Source organism: Doryrhamphus excisus, chromosome 7, assembly GCF_030265055.1.
Source record: "Doryrhamphus excisus isolate RoL2022-K1 chromosome 7, RoL_Dexc_1.0, whole genome shotgun sequence".
In the NCBI taxonomy this organism is placed as follows: domain Eukaryota; kingdom Metazoa; phylum Chordata; class Actinopteri; order Syngnathiformes; family Syngnathidae; genus Doryrhamphus; species Doryrhamphus excisus.
The window spans coordinates 12,531,571-12,547,451 of record NC_080472.1 but is presented as its reverse complement, the minus strand read 5'-3'; the positions used below and the strand labels follow the sequence as shown (position 1 = coordinate 12,547,451).

General features: G+C 44.5%; 1 protein-coding gene across 7 annotated transcripts in view; it reads left to right on the top strand.

Moving 5' to 3' along the window:
• Window positions 1–1,198: 1,198 nt before the first annotated feature.
• slc4a11 (solute carrier family 4 member 11) overlaps window positions 1,199–15,881 on the top strand; it is an 80,711-nt gene continuing 66,028 nt past the window's right edge. For 3 of the 7 annotated variants that reach the window (XM_058077329.1, XM_058077324.1, XM_058077323.1), the window contains exon 1: window positions 14,322–14,584. In XM_058077329.1, coding sequence (XP_057933312.1) covers window positions 14,548–14,584 — 37 coding nt within the window. In that variant the 5' untranslated portion in view covers window positions 14,322–14,547. Of the gene's footprint in view, window positions 1,384–14,320; window positions 14,585–15,881 lie in introns of those variants that run through there. The other 4 variants (XM_058077328.1, XM_058077326.1, XM_058077325.1 and 1 more) reach the window with 3 other exon arrangements.

Below are 15,881 nucleotides of genomic sequence, written 5' to 3'. Positions count from 1 at the left end.
TGCGATCTTGTGTAAACCATGTGACTAGCGAGTCCAATGCAGCTAACACAAGTCAGGTGACTTATTTCCAAATAAGCCGTCTTGAGATACTGGTGACTAGTTGAAGGTATTGAAAATATGTATTATTATATCAGAGAAACTGTCAATGACAGCTTGTTATCTGAATACACTCAGAAGTTTTGACACACTTTGTCACGCTTTTGGAGGACTCTATTTAAAGTAAAGTTAGAAGTAAAGTAAAATTAGTAAAGTAAAATTCCTTTTTTTCTTTTTAATTATATTTATTTGGGCAAATACACGAAACACCACAGTGCATCTCCCACACTAATCAAAATACAACTCTCCATTGTTTACATCTGTATTCAGCTACCTGATCACAAGCCCAAAAGGAGTAGGCTGAAGCAAAAGCTAATAAATGCCTACCCCTTTTTGCAAGATATAATCATGTTCATGCCACTGTCTTGTTTTCCCCTGTTATTATTATCATTGTAATATTATTATCATTATTATCATTATTGTTATAATGTTTATCATCATTATAATCATTATTATTACCATTTTCATCATTATAGTTCATTTTTGGAATTGTTTTTTTAATTATTTAATTTTCCAGACTTCATTGCTTCTTGTAGAGTGCTGTATCATTCCATCTGTTATTTTCTGAAATCCGCAGTATTTGTGCTCTTATTGTCAATTTATTAGCCCACTTTTTGTGACATTTACATCATTTTCTGGATTGCATGTGTCTAATCTTGTGCATTAAAAAACAAGAACTTGAGACTGCGTCTGAGCAGGTGACCAACCCAAACATCAGTTTCTTCTTGTTAAACCCTACCTGAGGTTTTTAGACGTGTTTATTAGTTTGTGTGTGTCTAGTCTTGTGCATTAAAAAGCAAGGTTTTACCGATGACCAGCTCCAGCCCCAGTCTTCACTTGCTGTGCTTAATCTGGGATACAATTAGAAGCCATCTTGTGATATTTTGCCCATTTTTATCCATACAATGTGACATCCTTCATTTTTTCATCAATTTGGTCAGATTTTGATCTCAATTGAAAGCGGACTTCTGTTGTCACTCCGGTCTCTAGGTGAGTGTGGCCCGTGGCTTCCGGTGAAGTCCCGCCAATCACGCCGCCTGGCGCGTGGAGCTGTGGGCGTGGCCGCCTGTGGGCGTGGCCGCCTGTGCTCTCCAGCTGCCCGTAACATCTGGTAAGATGTGCCTGTGGTGCCGTCGTGTTTTCTGTCTTGTCGACTTGTCGTCTCGTTGCGAGGACGGAAGGCGGACAAATGTCCACGCCGTCTCCTGGCCGCTAACTTCCGGTGTCAGAGACTTCACGCTTGTGACATCACGATGAAGACTTTGGTGGATGACGACTTCACTCCAGGTTGGAACTTTTTCAAAACTTTCAATCCATAACGTCATGGAGTGTGTCACGTGACGGGCATTGCCACGTGTGTAGTGTGTTTGCTTGCTGTTTACTGCTGCTGTTGTCATGTACGCCATCCATGTTCTGTACGGCTTGTTAACATGTCATGGAAACGTGTTGACTTACACAACAGACAGTTCAGTCAAGAGACAATATTTATTATTCAATTCAATTCAATTATTTTGGGCTTCTGACCACTGAAAAAAAGTCATGGAAACAAATGACTGTTGAGACCAGAAGACTGGCTTTAAAATGCTCATGACACCAAAAAAGTTTGCAAACAACAAAATGAAAGAATTATGACTTTTACTGTACATGCTGTAAATAGTTTACACTTTCGAATATTTTTTTAATAAATGAATATAGTGGCAGTGATGTAATACAGTGGAACCTCAGTTACAGTCCATTTAGTGCCTCGGTTAGCATACATTTCCCACGTATCTTATACTATGGCGTTTGTCCTGTCGTGTACTGATACACGATGGGAGTCCAACTCAAGTTTTTCTCACAAAGCAGCCGTTAGCAGCGTGTTAACAGGGAAGTGGACGTCATCGTCACCCGGCTTTGTCGCCCCTCGATGATGTCATCAGCAGTTGACACCGTAGTGCAATCAATCAAACCAAATCACAACAACCGTTATCTCATGCTGCTTTACATTCTTAAATAAAAAAAGAGAACGCACTCAAACCCCACATGAGCCCGGAGGAGGGAAGAAACCTCGAACAGAACCCAGGCTCTGTGGGGTGGCCATCTGTCTCGAGCGGTTGGGTTCAGATATAAAGCTGGTAGAGGGATGGATGGTAGATCTTTGCTAACACACTTACACCACAAGTCTGCTTTTTTATTGATCACAGGCTGTAAGGCTATAACCCACAATGGAGCCAAAGAGTGTCAGCAATATAGAAAACGTCAAATATAACCATTAGCTGGCTTTGTTGCCTGTCCATTTGCGGTAGAGCTTCTCGTGCTAAATAATTGCAACTGTGACGCTCACCGGACATTGTGAGTCCACTGTTTTAATCCATTTATGTTGAATGGATTCAATGTTAAATCCTTTTTTTTCCGCATTCCGCAGAAAAAATTCCGCACCTGACTGTCACTATTTCCAAGTACCTCCCAAATTACTGAGCCTCTACTTTATGATTCCCGCCTCCACTGCAGACGTTGTTGCTTCCTTCATGTTTATTGAAGACTGACAGGGCCCTCTGAAATCCATTCGAGTGTTTTCTCAAATTCAGTTTTTCATTGTTTTATATTTATTTCATCAGCATGTGTCTGATGCTTGCCTAAGCTAAACATTCATTCATTCATTTTCTACCACTTATCCTCACGGGGGTGCTGGAGCCTATCCCAGCTGTCTTCGGGCGAGAGGCGGGGTACACCCTGGACTGGTGGCCAGCCAATCACAGGGCACATATAGACAAACAACCATTCACACTCACATTCATACCTATGGACAATTTGGAGTGGCCAATTAACCTAGCATGTTTTTGGAATGTGGGAGGAAACCGGAGTACCCGGAGAAAACCCATGCATGCACGGGGAGAACATGCAAACTCCACACAGAGATGGCCGAGGGAGGCATTGAACTTGGGTCTCCTAGTTGCTAACCACTCGACCGCCGTGCAGCCCGGCCCAAGCTAAACAATTGCCTGAAAAGCATTGCCTGACACCTGGAAACATTTCCTGGGAGCTACGCAAGACCGGGCATGCCCATATAGGAACTTGGTGTGAAAAACAACACGGCATGAAGAGCCATCCGAAACACGGCTCACTTCTAAATGCGCAAACCTCATTTCCTGACGCGCCGGCATCCTTTAGCATGAGAATACAACATTGTAACAACTTTTATATGTGAGAAAAGAGGAAAATCTTACTAATGTACATGTTAATTAATGTGCTTAATGTACTATTTTTCCCACTTTGCTCGTTTAGTACCAAGCTAAAACATCATGGTGTAAGCTCCTGCGTCTTAGCATCAGTGTTTTTACCTGCAACCTTGACCTCCCCCCAACCTTCCTTGCACTTTAGTCATGTCATGTCATGTCATGCGTCGTGTTAGCATCAGTGTAGATGATGTGTTCCATTGGCCATTTGGCTGACACCTTCATCCCCAGGCTCTCGCCTTTTGCAGAGAGACAGAGAGAGAGCGAGAGCGAAATTGTGTTGTTTGGTGCTGCCCGGAGGACAGCATCCATCTTTGGGCGCCCTGCGCTGGGAGTGCTAACCTGGACGTAGTGCACGTGAGGATGTAGGGCACGTGTGTGTTTAACGAGGCGGTTAACTTCCTTTTACACTTGTATGACAGTTAAGAATGCTACTTCATAAAACTTAATGAAGGTGATGGCCACAGCTTGACTGTAGAATAGATTAGTTCCATGATGTCTTCATGGTCAATAGGAACATATGTCCATAAAATTATAGGCTCAATTCCACGTCCCATTAATGACAAATAAAATGTTATGTCAACTGGTAATAAGAAGCCATTAATGCACATTTAAATGCATTTTTTGTAACAAGCTGGCGCAATACCGGCTGTTTGTGACACAAGCATTACTTCCTTTTTACGGAAAAACAAACATTTCCCCAAGACGGAGGTGCGTTTACAAGGACAGTTGGAGGTCAAAGGGCATGTTTTTGGAGCAGCCCGTTTGCCTTTTTGGTGGTGTTGTTTCAGTGCCTGTAGGTGCCAGAAGGGGGCAGTGTGTGTGTACATATCAGTTTTTTATGGGAAACACCTCATTGTTCATTCAAAGAGGCCTCCCTCTTCCAGGTTTTTAAATGGCTTTACATTTATTTATGACCACAGTAAAAAGAAATATATATATATATATATATATATATATATATATATATATATATATATATATATATATATATATATACTGCAGTGTGTATGGAAGTGAAGTAGAAAGCTATTTTCTGGCCTGTGTGACAAAAAACAAACGTCTATAAAATGATGGTTTCATGTGAGAGTATACATCCTGTGTGTGTGTTGCTGAAGGAGACATATTTAGGACAATAGATGTGCCAGGATGGGCCAGGGAGGCACAAAAACAGCCAAAACATGCTGCAGCACTTCCAGCCAATGTCAACGTTCTGATACCTTCAAAGTCACCATCACGTGTTTCTCTGTACGCTCATTTACTACAAAATTGGGACGTTCACAAACAAAGATGGCAGATCAAGTTCCAGACCATGTGAATGTGTAATAATGTCGGCAAATTGTTAGCCGGTTTGGCATGGTTGCTAAGAGACAAGCCAGTAGCACATATTCCAATTTAAAAGAACATGGCTGGCAACCACATTTATGCTGCGTTCAAGGGAAATCACAATTGTTAGGAAATTGCAGAATGTAGAGATGATCTTGAACATGTCATGTTTCGTCAAGACGGGACAGGACTTTTTTTCCGAAGCAATTTTTTATGATATCTTTATATTGTTGGCACAATTAGCCCTGCTGTGGCCCACAGTGCTTTTATTTTGAAGGCCGGAACTTTGTGTTTGGGTTAAAAATGCCTCTTCCTGACGAGTTGAATAACGTGAAGGATAAACCGTGGATGTCGCCCTTATTGTATGAACACGCGGTAAAATGCAACACATGGTGTTTCAGATGCTGCTTCAGATGCTGCTTCCACATGTTTCGTTTCGGGAGGGGGCGGATTAGTGTTGGTCGGCTGGGGAAATATTCCCCCCCACAAACGTTCCTTCTCTTCACATTTCAACAAGAAGCAGTTCCTCCACTTACCTTCCTCCACTGAGTGTTTTCACAATTACGTCCTTCGCCCCCCCACTCACGTGCATGCTGAGAAACGGCAGCATGGCTGCTCTGAGGTGCCAGTCAAAGACACAGACACTGACAGGTTTACAGTCAGTACACACTCTGCTAATGAAGGTTGTTCCCAGGATTCCCCCGCTCTCCGATTGATGACTCACTCGGGCGGCCCTCGCCGTTCGCTCGCTCTGGCGTTCTCCTGTCATGCAGGCTCGCTCGCGGCCCCGCGGCTGGTCTAAGCATGGTGGTCAGGCTCAATGCGGCTGTAAAGGCGCGGTAGCATCCTAATGAGTCGTACTGCACATGGCTGACATCTGGCGCAAGGACAAAAAGGACAGCGTGGCACGTGGCTGCCATGGCCGCCGTAGTTTTGCTACTCAATTCCAGACTACAAATCAGCCTGAACAACATTTTCTGCATTTGTGCATTCAGTCACACGTCTGTTAGATAACATTGACACAAAATTAAATACGGTTTATTACAAAGGACAACATAATGCGCACTAACGACACTGCTTCAGTTTGGCAACATCAACCTGCTTAGATCAAAATGCTAACATTAGCCTATAGGATAATATCCGATTGCACTGTGGTCGAGTGGTTAGCACACAGACTTCACAGCTAGGAAACCAGAGTTCAATCCCACCCTTGGCCATCTCTGTGTGGAATTTGCATGTTCTCCCCGTGCATGCGTGGGTTTTCTCCGGGTACTCCGGTTTCCTCCCACATTCCAAAAACATGCTAGGTTAATTGGCCACTCCAAAGTGTCCATAGGTATGAATGTGAGTGTTTGTCTATATGTCCCAGTACCAGTCCAGGGTGTATCCCGCCTCTTGCCCAAAGACAGCTGGGATAGGCTCCAGCACCCCCGCTACTCTCGTGAGGATAAGCGGTAGAAAATGAATGAATGAATAATAATGAATGAATAAGCATGCTAACTTTTGACACGCAAGCTAAAGTTGAACAGCATGGCAACGAGTGACATGGTAACGTTAACATCAGCCTCCTATCATCAGACCGCTGATGCTAAAAATCAGCATGCTAACATCAACTTGCTAATAGTACGCTGCTTGCTTTGTCATGCTAACAGAACACTAACATCAGTATGTGAACAACAGAGCGTTAAAATAATGGCCAAAAGCAGCCTGTTATGTAAACAAAGTTTTCCCAAATACAGAGATAATGCTAACATGACTTTTAACCAAGCAGTAGTGAAAGGTTAGCTACTGGTCATGATGGTCAAAGACATGCTAAGTCTTAAATAGCATTGAGGCATTTGAAGGGTAGTGCTTGCGGCTAATTACAACTGGATCATCTTTCCCGACTGATCTCTTGCTTCCTTTCATTGGGAGTCCTGGTCCGAGAGCAAGGCTGTCAATGTTGAGGCCACCAGGGCACTGCATGCTGACACGAAGTCCAACAAGGACGTCCATTGTGCGACACGGCCACACAAAGCCAAACAACACTAGATGCACTTAATGCTTCCGGGCGCCTGACTAGTTTTATTTTCACATTTAGACCCGACAAACATGTTTTGATGGTCTCTGAGTTGTCTTTTAATGTACTGCATCATACTGAGAGCTGTTTGTAATATTTCCTTGCTGCATATGTAGCTGTATCGCTGTGTTGGGAGTGATAGCGAGGGCACAAGCGTCTCCAGAGGCGTCTGTCCAAAGCATTAACATCGCGCTGTGCACCTTATTGCTTTCTAGTGGTTAAGGCGCAGGGCAAGTGGTGATTCATCACTGCTAACACACTCGCAACCGGCCACGAGCCTCCTGGAGGCACTTCTGAGTTAGGAACCCGCCGATGACGGGCGGGGTATGGCGTGGAGGCGGCCGGCTCTCTGCAGGATAACCCCGCTGCCTGAGCTGCGGCGTTATCTGAAGTGTACCTGAGTTTTTGTGCAGGACTCATGCTGGACGTGAGGTCAGTCACAAGCTAGCGTTGATTTGTTTTACGCCTGATAAAAGTGTGTTAAAACGTTTGTCTACAAGATCGGTGCTCGTGATCGCCATGTCTATCAAGAGAGGACATCCTCTGAGTCGTCTTTGTCTTGTCGTTTATCCGTGCGGTCACAAGCCGCTGATTAATTGAAGATGTCAAATCTTTTTTTTTTCCCCAGAACATCCGTCAGCCACTGATAACTTTGAAGGTACATTAGCCACGGATACATGGATCCAAATATTCCAATTGCATTCGCTTTATTTGCTCAAACGGAAAGAATGTAACCTTTGTATACATCTCATTCCGTGAGAAAAGTGCCATTCCGAATGAATATATAACGGGATTCATGGAGGTGGAATATTCCTTTCCCCAATCCGATTGAGGTATCTTGTACCCGCTCAAACGGAAAGTTGTCAGGGTGAGTTCTTCTTCTTCTGTTGTTTATTGGCGGTTGGCAAGCAGCTTTCGTGTGCATTAGCACCATCTGTGGAACAGAATCTAAACCCTTCTATACGCCATTCACAAGTCCAGTTTTATTAAAAAAGAAAATATATATCTATATAAAACATATCCCCAGTTTAATTATAAAACATTAGCAAGATTGAATTTGATCTTTTCCTGTTTAAATTGATCCCGGGTGCGGTCTTTCAGCACATGCTCGGATATGACGTAACACGCACATCCAGACGTTCTTCAGTTTTAAAAATGGAGGCGAGCAATCGGCACTGGACTGCTGCGGAAAGTTGGTTTTTGATCCAAACTAAATTTCAAGACCGTACGAAGGAAAAACTGGCAATACAGAGTTATTCCAACAAGTGAAAGAAAAACTCAGTATCAGTAAGTCAGTATCACGTGATGTTGATGTTTACGTTTTACTGCGCATGCCCCATTGACTATTCTGTTGGATTATAGCGGCGCATGTAGACAAGAGATTGGAATATTCCTTTCCATGGATACCATTGTTTTCGGAAAGGTCATTCGGAAAGAGAAAAATTTCTCATGTAAACGTGTGAAAGAAATGTGAAAGATCTTCAGTTCTACTGGACAACTGCTTTTAATAACATGAAGAATCATGTCTTTACACTTCTATCTGCCAACTAACCGATTAGTACAACTTACTATACCTTGACCGACCAGCCCAGCCCACCCTGTCCAGCCAGTCCAGCTGACCACCCACCAACTAAACCAGTCCAACAGATCTGATCACTCCAACCGGAATTGTCCTATCCCAATTCGTCTGAACAGATCCAACCAATCGATCCATCCCTGTTGGTCTAACTTTGCCAAACATCTAACTGGGGGGTCACGAGACAAGAATGAGTCAAGACGAGACGAGACTAGCTGCCCAGTCTACTTGAGACTATGACTGACAAAAAGGCTCACTCCGTTCATGCCATTGTTCTATGGAACAAACGTGTCAAGGTGTTGAAACCAGTGCATAGAGTGAAACCTCTTCCCGCTTGTTGGAAGGCGAGAGAGCAGGGAAACAGACACACATGGTAATACATTATTCAACTATTTTTGTGGTTTTGTCTGGAAGTTTCCTACAGCCCAGTACCGGTCCATATCAGGGACCCCTGATCTCACGCATCCAACCCAACCCAGCCCAATCAGTGTAACACTACACAGTTGGTCTAACTGCTTTTACTAACTAATGAACCAGCCAGTCCAACCAAATCCGACCAAGCAGAAATCCAACCCCTTTCACGCACTGATGTCCACCAACCTGCCCAACCCGACAGTCCGTGTAAACCACCGTGTCACTCCAACTGGCTCGAGTAACAGAACAACATGCCATTCCCACCAACAAAAAACCCTGAACCCAACAAGTTCAACTTATACAACCCAGCCATCTCATCCAAGGAGGTCCAAACTTTTTGAAATTAGTTATTAGTATCAACATTTCAGATCAGATTTTTTCTGTTTAGATTGTGATATATATGCCTTTATTTTCCCTTTTTGGCTGTTTTAACTTTATTTCTACAACGTGTCGCTGGCCAATAAAAAGAAAACGGCCCCTGTTCCGGCCTTTCAACATCTAACCTTTCCAATAATTAGCCCTTTTTTAGTATTCTGTCATGAATGCAGTATGTGATGTAACACAAGTCTTGGCTTCTAGCATCTGGTTTCAACAATGTCTTTTTTTACATTCAGTGTGTGAAAGTAAGTAGACAGTGAGGGTCCAATGTCGGGCACAGTTGACCACAGCAGATGGTCTTGGCAGGTGCAGTGTTTTCCACAGGTACGCCATCTATTTGCGGTGTGGTGGGTTGCGAGGTTGGGGAAATGACATAACGACGTAATCGTCAAATTGGCATCATTGACTGTGACGCATTTGTAAAAAAGTGTGAAAAAGTCAAAAGCCAAACAAAGATGTTTTAGAACTACAAACAAATGTTTTCTTCTGTCGCTAAACAAAAAAGATTGTGCCGCCTGAGTGTACTTTTAGACTTGGGGATTCAAAGGGATCTGATCACTCCCAGTCACTAAGTTGCCAGTTGATCCCTCCTGCTTCATTAGACCGGGGGCGTTCTAAGGTGTTTATGAGCAGGGAAAATCTATTTGTGGCGCTCCAAAAAAAAGACGAGATGATGTCACGGTGCTTCTACTCCAGTCCTACAATGAATAGACCCAGAAGTCTTGTTCCAGACACTACGTTTGTCCTCAGCCAGGCAAGATGTACCCAGGATTAGTAGTGTAAGAAAATATCGTTTCGGTATCGCGATACTTCGTTCCACGATACTGTATCGATATTTTCAGGCATTTATCATAGACTGTATATGGTATTTATTCAAGTGCAGACACGGCAAAGGTTGATTTCTGATTTGAATTGAAACCTCCGATGGTTAGGTGGCAGCACTTCCGTAGTCAATTAGGCAAGGACGTTGAAGGAGATTGACGAGTGAAACGTCCTCACACATAAACACAGTTCAACATGGCGGAATGCCAGTGTCCCAAGTGTGGACACATTTTGGATTTCTACACAAAGTAGGGTGTGCAGAAATGGACAAAAGCCATGCCGTTTGGAAAATGTGTCGTGCCCGAATAAAGTATTTGGGAAACACGACAAATCTGCGAGTCCACTTAGCGAGACACCATGAGGACCTGCCGCTAGCAAGCAATGCCAAGGTCCTTTTGTATACTACAAAAGTAGTACTGTGATATTGCAGGTATTTTGTTTTTCAAATTGATATGACTATTTTGTTAAATAATTATAGTTATTTCAAGCATCCTAAAAGGACTTTTTACTGATGTTAGTTACTTTGTTCCACAAAAATACTCTTCTGATGGTGGATAAGTCAGGGACTGGATACTGCATTTTTCCACAACTAATAGAATGTGAACATTTGAGCAGGATCTTGAGACATCATTTCATTTATTTGTTTTTTATTGGGTTTTTTTGTAAATTTAAAGCTGGATGTTAAAGCTTTATTTATCCTAATGCTACACTTTAGGTTTTTACAGAGGAAAGTTTGTGATACAGCATAACATACTGTAGTAATGGAATACAAATGGGTTTAGTAAGTGCATGTTGCTGCTGTAATTCAGTTTTTTCCAGGAAATAATCTTTAACTACAAGAAAAATAAAAAAAATACTGCCTTGTTAACAGTATCGTGATATATCATATTGTGAGCCTAGTATCGTGATACGTATCGTATCGCCAGATTCTTGCCAATACACACCCCTACCCAGGAAGTACCCAGGAAGTACTACGTTCCCAAGGATTGGTGGAAAGAAATGACTTCATGAAAGGCTTCTGGCTGGCACTGTCTGCAGACATTTGTGCAAACATATTTACATACTCCCGACTCTGTGCTCAGTTTGTGGAATAATCACTGACAGAATGATAAGCAACATTACTTATGTTGTCATATGATTATTCATGGAGTCGTGCCTAAAAGGCTTCTTTTATCTTCCAACAAATGACTTTGGACGGCTCTGGTAAAATATACAGGCCAGGAGGGCGACTCAGGACGCTCATAGTGCACATTCATATCCTAGGAAGAAATTATGTTAGCAATGTCTCTACCGGTCACCATTTTGAAGGCGGGGCCTTCTTTCTCAGTTGCTAACGATGCTTCAGTCTGACATGATATGTCACGTCTCGCCTGTCCGCCACCTCTTCATGACCTGAAACGGACCTCCACTTCAGCCTGTCAAAACCACAAGCTGCAAAATTGAGCTTGTTCGATTTTGAGCCAACCTTTTCCACCTTTGGACATTTCCTGTGAGCGGGACACGTGTCACGCTTTTACTTCATGTGAAACAGAAACGATACCTTCAGGGATTTTTCATTTGATGATTCTTACAATAGGGCTGCAAACCGGTCGAGTGGACCGAGGAGACCCAAGTTCAATCCCACCCTTGGCCATCTCTGTGTGGAGTTTGCATGTTCTCCCCGTGCATGCGTGGGTTTTCTCCGGGTACTCCGGTTTCCTCCCACATTCCAAAAACATGCTAGGTTAATTAGCCACTCCAAATTGTCCATAGGTATGAATGTGAGTGTGAATGGTTGTTTGTCTATATGTGCCCTGTGATTGGCTGGCCACCAGTCCAGGCTGTATCCCGCTTCTTGCCTGACGACAGCTGGGATAAGCTCCAGCACCCCCGCGACCCTCGTGAGGATAAGTGGTAGAAAATGAATGAATGATTCTTACGATACTCAAGCTCCCCCACAAGGTGGATAAACCACTTCACTCTAGTACAGTGGTCGCCAAACTGCTCACCGGACACTTCCAAATTCCTTTATTTATACCTTTAAGATGGAAAGTAGCTAGCAACATGACTTTCTGTACTATTGTGGCATGATTGAGTCACCACAATCGGCAGATGCAAAGCAAAAGAAAGAAAAAGAAATGCCAGATGGGATTCATTGTAGTTGTCTACGGTAAAATCTTTACTCTAAAAAAGTATCCTCCGTCGTAACGTAAACACAAAGAAAATAGAACCTTAAATCCAGTTCAAATTCATGCGCATTGACATGTCGGCCAGGCGAGCTGCAGGTCGGCGGCCGGCTCTACTGAGTGACACACGGGCCCTGGCGGCGCCTAGCGGTCCGTATGTAAAGCAGGGCCGGCGGGCGGACCGCATGGCGTGATGTTCTATATGCAGACATATGCAAATGAGCGACCTTTCACGGAGCATCCGCATCAAGGCAGGGAATTAACTTTTTGATCCGCCAGCGACCGCGTGCTGCTAACACGGGAGGATGTAACCGAATTAGTAAATACACGTACGAGACATCGCTATGATGGAAAACGCAAATGCTTTATGTAATAACCACCATTAGGTTGCGTCTGCATTCATTTGGCGAGTGATAGTCCCTGTTGATGGGAATTTATTGGTGTACTTACTGTACTCGCTCATACTGACAGCTGGTTCTAATATTTTGGCCTCCGAGAGGGTCAGAATATTAGAAACAGCTCTTTTTCTGTCAAAAGGCAGAATTTGTAATGCAACCGGAGGCCTGGGCTGCGCTGCTCAGTTCCGCTCAACAAATGGGACGACCTGTCACGGCACGGGGCCCTCGGAGGCGCCCGGCGTCCCAACGCCGACTCGTCAACACGAATCGTATCCACGCTCTAGCCTGTCGCTTCAGGTAGCCATGATGCATTTTGCTCCTCTCCGCCTCCCGCGTCCTAAAAAAGCCATTCACGCTCTGTTAGCTCCTTCAAGGTGAGCCTCCGCCGTGGACACTTCCTGTTATCGATCAGACTGGATAGTAATCACCTGTTGAGCAATAACACACGTCAAGGTCAAGGCGATTCACTACCTCCTGATCGGGGGGGGCGCGTCTTAAAGCAGCTAAACATGGCGAGGATGCCAGCCTGTCCCCTCAAATATCATTGCTTCTTTTCCAAGACTCAACATTCTTATTAAGTCATCTGCTTCAATGTTTGCCCCACACACCAGGGGCGTCACTAGGTTGTGAGGATGGGGGGGGGGCTTAGGTGCACAGGATATGAATGAATGTAGTAGACATTGAAAAAAATCCTAAAACCAAATAAGGAACAAGAAGCGGGATATAACTTTCCCACTTTTGGACAGATTTAGTAGAGATACTCAATAGTTTTAGGCCACCATTAAATGTACACAAGTACACACAATCTACACTGCAAAACCGCTGCTCAAGGTCTGCAACCATTCTGTCCAGTGGACAGTCATCCATCATATTATAATCATTATTATATTATTCATTAGCCTATTATTATTACTATCATCATTATTCTTAGTAGGCTAGTATTAGCCTGCTTATTGGCTTGCTTATTAGCCTGCTTTTGCCCTATTATATGAAATTTGTCAGAAATTTTTTTTGTAAAAAAAAAAAAAATCAGTAAAAATTTCAAATTATTTAGGGGGGCTTAAGAACATTTTAGGCCTAATGAATGCAGTATACTCGCATACTCAAAAATACTGCCAGTGTAGACACACTGCATACTCAAAGAGTTAAATATCAATATATATATATCAAATCAATAAAAAATATCAAATTATTTTGGGGGCGCTCAAGAACATTTTAGGGGGGCTGAAGTCCCCCTAAAATAGGCCTAATGACGCCACTGCCACACACACACATATTCCCGATTCATCAAATTCCCTGACAAATGTTCAAATTCTTGGTGAAAAATAAAAATAGTTTGAATCTTCAACCTGGATTATGCTTCTATGCATTTAGCTTGTTAACTAACCTTGTCGCGAGTGCAGCAATGGCAATTAAAGAGAGACGTGGAGGATTGTATTCTAATAATTACTGTCACTTACCGTCAAAGTCAAACAAACGGGTGTTTGGAGAATAAATACAATTATACACTAATAATAAATACTAATCAAATATTAGTACTGCAAAATACTGAAGAAATGAAGGGTGCGTGTGCGGACATGCTATGTGTTGAAGTCCAGCGATGCTGTCGTCAGTCACGCTGATGATGACACTTTGACCTTCACGCACAAACTATGTGTAGTGGCGCGATGGCGCCCCGCAACGTGTTGCATCCTGTCCTCTTTCCGGGAGGGGCGGAGGGCAGGGGCGTGTTCTAACGTGCGCCTACAGGCCGGCCATGTGATGAGGATGCGAGCGACAGGCTCCGGGTGGGAGGAGTGTCGCCGTGGGCCGGCACTAGGACCCAACGGCGCGGCATCGAGCGTGCGGGCGCAGCCAGGCTGAGTCACTGCATGTGTCTGAGCGGCAGTCGGAACGAGGAAGCCCAGCGAGAGAGTAGAGGTGATCTGTCACTCGTCAGTCCGGGATAACACCACCATGATGGGTTGACTCTCTGTGGGGGGGGCGGAGGGAGGGAGGCGGTCGGAGAGAGGAAGTGTGTGTGCGCGTGCGTGTGTGTGTGAGTGTGTGCGTGTGAGCGTTCCACGCCACCACCACCGCCGCCGCCACGCGCTCAGCCATGGAGACCAACAAAGTTCTTCATTTTGTGCCGTTGGGTAAGTGGACGCCGTAAAACCCCCCTACCCCTTGCTGGGGGAGAACCTTGGGGTTCCCTTCCTGCTGAAACCTGAGCACCCCCCCCTTCCCTTTCCTCCCTCCCTATAAAATGCAACCCACTTCCACGCCAGATGTTTGCGACTTGTTGTTTTCCCTCCGTTTGCCACCGAGTCATCTTTGACTTTTTTATTTTCTGCTCCAGGATGCCCCCCCCCAACACACAATACACACACAATAAATTACACAACCCCCCCCCCCCCCCCCCCCCCGCTCCTCTTCTTTTTGCTGTGTTGTATGTCGTAAGTCACGTCGCAGAGAGCACACATCACCTGGCTGGCGAGCGGGAGCAGATGGAATGCGGAGAAAAGGCAATAATGCACTTTCTCGTGCGCACGTGTGTGTGTATGTGTGTGTATTTGTGTGTATTTGTGTGTGTGTCTGTGTGCGTGCGTGTGCATGCTGGTGAGAGAGGTCCTCGGAGAGCGTCCTGAGAGTCCATTTGAAGGTGCGATGCGGCTACCTCCTCCTCCTCCTCACTTTGGTTTTGTCTGGAAGGCACACAATCCCTGTGTGTGTGTGTGTGTGTGTGTGTGTGTGTGTGTGAACGTGAGACGGCATTATTATCTGGAGTGTGTGCACGAGGGTGTACTGTGAGGGATAATATGACAGAATATTAGTGTGAGAGGTGTTGCTCTCAAGCACTGGTGACGTGTGCACGTGTGTGCACGTGTGTGCACGTGTGTGCACGTGTGTGCGCGTGCGTGTGCGTACGCGTGTGTGTGTGTGTCTGTGAGCCGGGCCACAAGAGTCATTTGCATTGGCTCATTAGCGTGTGTGTAAAGATGTTGACTCTCAGGTTTACCACACACACACACGTCTCTTTTCTTTGAATGACTTTCCATTGATGCTGTTTGCATATATATATATTATATTGCACATCCAATAATTACACCCTCTGCTTACATCGAGACGTTACGGTTGGTGCCATTGCCGCAGGTGGTCACCTGAGTGACAAGGTCGTGACCTTGGGCTCTAACCGGGAATTAATTGTGACGCGACCTCCCCAGGCATCTTTATTAGGTACACATGCACAGTCTTGTCAAACACAAACCAGAAAGGTGTTCAAGGATACGAACATAGACGAGTCACCATGAAACATCCTTAAAAGAAGTAGTGAGGGGTGGAACGACACATTGTAATAAATCCCGTGTGCTATATGTTGGAAGTGAGGGACTAGAAGTGTTCCCGTGGCCTGAAAAGGAGCAGAGATCCAGGCGTTAGCCAGAGCTTGAAACC